The 6,899-nt window shown below is 38.6% G+C and overlaps 1 protein-coding gene across 1 annotated transcript in view; it reads right to left on the bottom strand.

Moving 5' to 3' along the window:
* Nucleotides 1-432: 432 nt before the first annotated feature.
* The window catches only part of PEX13 (peroxisomal biogenesis factor 13), a 7,110-nt gene continuing 643 nt past the window's right edge, over nucleotides 433-6,899 (bottom strand). Inside the window, exons 2-4 of the mRNA XM_035322448.1 lie at nucleotides 4,912-5,609; nucleotides 4,352-4,477; nucleotides 433-3,824 (exon numbers count right to left, since the gene is read on the bottom strand). Of these exons, the coding sequence (XP_035178339.1) occupies nucleotides 3,529-3,824; nucleotides 4,352-4,477; nucleotides 4,912-5,609 (1,120 nt within the window). The 3' untranslated portion in view covers nucleotides 433-3,528. The remainder of the gene's footprint in view (nucleotides 3,825-4,351; nucleotides 4,478-4,911; nucleotides 5,610-6,899) is intronic.

Here is a 6,899-nt window from a genome sequence, read left to right as displayed (position 1 = left end):
AACCACTCCCGGGAGGCAAAGGGGAAAAAAGTGCATCGTCATCACCTGGGACACACACAATCACTACCTGCCATCACAGCGTGACAAGGTTGGCAAACCCCAACACACAGCCGCACCTGCCCGGATGAAAAACTAAAAAGGAGCTACTTAAAAAGTATCCGTGTTTGGGAAAATAAATGCAGTTCTCCTATCACCAACAAGGATATTCCTACAACAGCAATGGTGTGTCAAGGAAGTCATTGTGTTGGTTACCGACTTTAAACCTCTTTTGGAAAGTTCTCACTAACAAATCAGAAACTATTTTATTTCTATTTACTTGACTAGTACATTTCACCAAGATGATCAGTAAGTAAAAGCCATCTTACTAACTCAGATGCAGTCTAGTTCCACGGAAGGAATTTTTTGAACCTGTGCAAAAAAAGGACAATTTTATTAAGTTCTACTGGACAAAAGGAGTGTTTATAATTTATTTGTCAGAAACCTGAGCGAAGCTTTGAACATGTGCACAGTCACGTACTGCTAGCACCCAGAGAACCAGTCAAAATTGGCAGCTGCTGTCATTAGTTCAGATAGTTTTTAAGCACAAAATGGTTGGTATGCTAAACAGTCTATAATAACATTCAAAAAAGATTAAACTAAAATTTTATATAAGCAAATACTCTACATCTGTTAGAACCTTCTAGGTCTGCTACAGGTGTATAAGTAGTTCCAAAGAATAATAAAGGTAACGTAGTACTTACAGATCTTAAAATAAGGGTCAATTGCCTAACACGTAAGATCGGCAGTATTTCAGCTGCACCTCTTTCCTAATCTCCTCTTCTACGTACTCCAGTTGGAGCCGCACCTGCTCCTTTTAGTCGTCTCACCATTCTAAAGTAAGGCAAGTCTTGAGCAGCCTGTCAACCAGCCTCTCTTTTTCAATCAGCCTTCACTGAGATGTTTTTTTTCTCTAGGCTGACGTACAGGCAGAGATGGAGGCAATGAAATTCACACCTTTTCCTAACGCTAGTTTGTACATGTAAATAAAAAATTCTAAATCTTAAAACAGTATATATTTTACTTATTTTTAACACCCTTCTGCAACCAATACAGCTAATTGTGAGCTAAAAAACTTCATTTCCTCAGAGCCTTCTTTTCCCATTAAAGTAATCACAAGATTGAAAGAATCAAAACTCTTGTCAAGATTTAGCAGATGTAGTTATGACAGTTAGTGATTGGTAGATTAAAGTTGAACTCCTGTAAAGACAAGTTATTAATAACCTATTTTTCTACTAAAAAAATGTTTTCGAAAATATTATGACCTGAAATGTGAGAGTTAAATCAATCTTTCTAAAAATTAGTAGTTTTAAGGATTCTGATGAACACTGAGGTACTGTCTTCCCAACTTCTTCTGACCAGATAAACAGAAGTCTACTTCAATGGATATTCCACAAAAAAAGTATGGGTTTCATTTATTCATTTATTTAAAAGACCCTTCCTCTGTTTGAAATCTTCCACTGACACAAGAGAGGCTGACAGTCCGTCAATTAAAACTCACAACAGTAAACTAATTCCCTCCATGAATAAACACTGTAAGCAGAACTGTACACTTAACAACCTCATTTTCCCCCTGCCCCCCATACCTTTTATATTTCAGGGTTGTTTGCTAATTTATTTCAACAAGTGTTATTTCCAAATATAGAAAAAAATTCTTCAGTGCCCTGATACATGAGGAGATGTCTCAGGAACGTGTTCTGTTTTAAACCTAGTTTTAGTTTCCCATTTCCCCTTTAAACTACTCTTTCCTTTTCCTCTGCACTTGAGGATCTAACAATCTAGTAAAAAAGGTTACTCCCAGTATCCGAGCACAACAACTTGAGCAATTCTTGCTCGTTATCAGCAGCCATTCAGAGGTTACTTTAAAATCCAAGGTTCTAGCATAAGATGCATCTTTTCAGCCACCCTACCTCAATAATGCAATGCTCCCTTCAATTTTCCTCGTCAGAGATTTGTCGTGGTGAACAGGATTCTCATAACTCAAGGCCAGCAAATGCAATTAAAGTATAAATACCGAAAGCTCTGCTAATACATAATGGATGTTGAAGATCTCAGTAGAAACAGTCAAATGGAAACTACTGGATCAATTAAGCAAAGGGCATGTCCTACTTTTACTAATATTTTTGAGTACCTTTAAAATAAAAAGAAAAGCTATTTTAGTGATAAAGACAAGCTTTACGTATTTTATCCACCGCTCTAACCTTCAGAAGCTCAATGTTATATGTACGTATATATTACACACACATATATTCAAGGAAAAAAGTTGTAATTATTCTTTGCTCCATTAAGAAAAACTGTATTTCAATACTGAATTCTCAAACACCAATATGAAAGAAATACCAAGCACTTGGAACAGTCTTAATGCTGTTATGGCTTTTGATAAACCAGAGCCCTCAAATAGTATGGGCAGATGCAACATTAACCACCTGAAAGGCAGCACAAGGAGTTAACTCCAAAAACTTAGCTAATTGAGACAACTAAACAAGAAACTTCACTTTTTCTTTGCCCCTCAATGGAATTGTTAACCCCCACACACACACTTCAAAGCATTACCGCTGCACTAAAAATGCAGCATAGGTATTTTGACAATCTTGAAAACAAAAATAAACAAAGAACCCAAATACACTGAGATGCAGATGGCAGTTGATAGGCTATTGACAGGCAGTAAACAGGCTACAACACAACATGGCTAGGAGTGATGATAAATTAGTTTACTACAGAAGGGAATGACAGTAAGTGCCCTGGAAAGTGCTGGACCAGGTGATGCCCTTCATTCTAATATTCTTTTAATAATAATAATAAAGTTAGAACTACTGCTGAAGGCTCACTGTTCTTCCTCTGTAATTCCTAATCCATCCTCCACTGTACCCCCCTTTCTTTTTCACGAGTCACATTCTTTTTTTAATAAGAAAGAGCTAAGGTCTTTATGTCAGAAACCCTACTTCTTACCAAAAAGCAAGCAACTGAGATCTTCTAATGATTCAGCTGTGTCACCTAAATCTCTTGCAATTCTTCTACCGTTCAGAGCGAAACAACGCACTATCACTTTTTATCATCCTCAGCCTCCAGATTTGGAGGGCTTTTCACAGAAATCTGTTTTTTCCCTTTGCACATTTATTGAAGTGGCATCTTGTCAAGCTGACATTCCAATGAAGACTGGACATTAATCTCCAGATTTCATCAATAGTTTATCTACTTAACAAGAACAGGTCAGTCCTCATTTGTTTGTTTGCTTTGTTATAAGCGCCCCAACTTTTCTTGACTCAAGATCTTAGAGCTGCTGCCAGGTGGTTGGGTAGAGTCACTAATATACAGCCATAGGTCAATCAAAAATAAATACAAATTTGAGCAATCATCTCTCAATCCCTTCACCAGTCAGTAGCAGCAATAACTGGTAAAGACCCATCAGTGTTCCACTACAATACAGATTTTCAACATACCCTAAGTTTTATCAACAAAACATAGTTCAGTTGCTTTGTTGATGAAAGTGCCTTAGAGTCCCTGTTTCTCTCCAGTGACTACAGTGGAGTCAGATGCAACAGGAACTTTACTGCTTCCAGCAAAAACAGAATCAAAAGCAGCTTCCTGCTCCTCTAAAGTCACAGCAGCAGTGGATCCTCTATCAGATGTGCCGACAAAGGATGGCCGTTGCTCTGTAATCCTTTCCAGGTCCGCTGTTTTCCTACCTCTTCTTTTGCCCAGTATTTTGATGTAATTAGCTGGCACAAGTCCTGTTGTTTGGCCATCGTAACTAGCCAAAAGCCAACCACGGATTTTGGGTTGTTGTTCTGAAGAAGAAAACACAAATGCATTAAGTTACAAAACAACTCAAAGTACGTTGCAGTTGAGGTACAAATACACCAGGAGGTAGAGAACAACTGATCACTCAGAGAAAAATAACTCTGATAAAAGTCAGATACAAATTAGTTCACTAGAGAAATGACTAGGATCTGCATTGGTGAGGTATTCTGAAGAGTACTGCGAAGCTGAAATTGTTGACACCACCAGATTTTTTCACATGAAGACTATTTTTCACTGTTGTACAGTGCACGAGGAAGAAATAGCCAAGACGGTAACCACAAAGTACACCCTGAGTAAGTTTAAGTTGTGTTGTACTTTTGTGAAATTCAACAAAATTATTCAGTGGGCTTTGTTAGAACACATGTAATAACTAATGGGCAAAAAAAAAAAAGCAGTAGAGATGAGGAGTTGGGTCCAACAAGGTGTTTTGTTTTGGTGAAATAAGTCATATTGTTACAGTCTGAAACTGGGGGGGGGGGACATGTGATTAGGAAACGAAAGATTAAAAGTTTACCTTTGGGTGCTAATTTGAGCATGTCACCAGCACGGAAAGAAATTTCTTCTTCTGAAAGAGCATTGAAGTCATACTCTGCTCTTCCAACTACATGATCATCTTCACCACTTGCCCAGTTACTAGACGCTGCTTCCACATATAAATTAAGAGGTTACTTGCTTTGAACTAAGTGCTTGTTTGTTTTTAATAAAATAAAAATGGAGAAGACACCCTTAACTGCCTTGCTAAACTTCTGACAGAGAACTGTCAGCAGTAACAAACAAAGCATGATTTGCTGTGACAACCCACCCAGTAGCTTCCCAACCTCTTCCCCAGCAGACATATCTCATAGAAAGAACACAGAAATAGAAACCGTAATTTCTGAAACACACAAGGCATACCAAGAAACTGCATCCTAACTCAAGAGTAGGCTATTTAAACAGGCTGTTACCTGTATCACATGGCCAAAATTGTACCCCAGTATCTAGTTAACTTCCATTCCTGAAATATAAGATTAATCTGTACACGTGATAACTAAGTGAACGTATACTCTGCACTTCTCATATAGCAGATCATCTTACCTGTTTCTTCATCACTGTATGTAGAAAGCAGTTTCCAAATCAGATAGGGACCTCCCATTATAACAGCAAAGAACAAAAAAATAGGCCAGGATTTTGCTGAGTTAGCTGTCTTGTCTTCAAGACCAACACGAGCTACTGTCCCTGCACTTTCAGCCCACAAATCCTCGTTCTCAGAGCTCTTCCGCAAACCTAGTAATCGCTGTAGACGTTGGTAGAGGTATCTTATAGTTCTCACTAAAGCAAAAGCTGAAAACACCTTTGTGAAGTGTACTCTGAGGCGGGAGAAGTGATTGGCTACATCCAACACGGCTCTGAAACTGTTGTACACTGCTGAAAAAGTAGCATCCATCATCATGCTGACGGAGGCAAATGCATGCACGATACTTTCGATGGACTGAAAGGCGCCTCTGCTGCTCTCTTCAGCCTGCTGAACAAACCTGCTGGGAGGAATATCATCTGTACGAAAGCGGTTATAACCCAAACCACCATATCCATAACTGTAAGGACTATAGCTTCCATAAAAAGAGGTTCCATATGAACCATAGCCTGGAGTAAAAGAGCTACTATAGGCTGGCCTGAAGGTGCTCAGACTGCTGCTTCCTGTTTGCTGTGATGGTCTTGGCAAAATAGGTGGAGGAATTCGTGCAACTGTGGGTTGTCCAGGTCTGGTCAGCAAGTTGTCACCCAAGTCAGGAGACCTAAACAAATTCAGACAATCAAGATCAGTACTCAAAATAAGGTTGCATTTTCAGTTTTCTCAGAGGCCTGGTCTAACTATAAATATGACAGCGCGTTTCAGTAGTGCCAGGTTGAGGAATTTGGTAGCCAAACACCCAGTACATTGCACAATGTTTGCAAGAAATAAAAAATTTAGCCAAGAAACACAGGTCTTTCAGAAACAAACAAACAAAAATTTAGATATTCTTTGTAAGGATGGAACTGCAACCCAACTGAAACATACAGGTGGAAAAACCTTCAGCTTATTTATCATATAAACTAAGAAAGCAGGAAATACTGCATCCACATCTAGCACACCTGATGCTGTAACACTGAAGTTGTTTATCTCTGTGCAAGACTGTCTTATACATGCAACCAAGAATATTTTGCAATATGAAAGCTTTATTTCCCATACTTGTTCTCATCTCTCCTAGATAACAAGCCAATGGTACAGCAGGAAAGAAGTCTGACAGCTCCTCTGAATCCACCCTTAGAGAAGAGGGTGGTGTGACCTAATTGAGAATCCAAACAATTATACAGCATATGCAAGGCCTTAGGGTCCCCTGCTTTCCCTTCTCTCCCCAACCTTTCAAATAACCTTTATGCAGAACATTTAGAGATTGAATCTATTATCAGTTAGCAGAAAAAGGTATTGTGAGTCTTTTTTTTTTTTAATTAAATGAACTTCTGGCCATTTGCATGCCTGTAAATTTCAGTCGGTTTACCTATGCCCTTTGCAGTAAGTCTCCCAGTACTAACTAGGTTGGCATTAGAACTCTTATCAACCAGACGCCAGCTTTTGCTCATTTCAATATGAAACACGCTTGCTGTATCAGACACACGTAAAATACAGAACAACTTCCTCGGAGCAAAACCTACAGTTTGCAGAGTATATTTGTATCTTCCTAATGTTCGCTTTTCCCGTCTTAGACTTTAACTCTCTTAATAGTTAAAAACAGAAGGAAGAATAAGGTATTACCACAGAAGACGCTATGCACCCATTAGTCACCTTAGGACACCTCAATTTTAAGCTCCTTGAAGCAATTTAAAATGAACTAGTTAATCCCACCAAGAAAGATTACATTTCTACTCAGCAAACTTCAGCTTGTGGTGAAAGCAGAAACTTTCTGTTGGAAGTTCAGTTTGGGGCTCACCTTTTGCCCACTTTCAACTCACTCTAACTACCGCTAGCACAAAACAAGGCTGATCCTCAACCATCAAGCTTTGATTTCTGATATATATATGTATATATATATATATATATAAAAGGA

The sequence above is a fragment of the Oxyura jamaicensis genome, chromosome 3, assembly GCF_011077185.1.
Source record: "Oxyura jamaicensis isolate SHBP4307 breed ruddy duck chromosome 3, BPBGC_Ojam_1.0, whole genome shotgun sequence".
Taxonomy (NCBI): domain Eukaryota; kingdom Metazoa; phylum Chordata; class Aves; order Anseriformes; family Anatidae; genus Oxyura; species Oxyura jamaicensis.
This window is presented reverse-complemented; position numbering and strand designations above follow the sequence as displayed.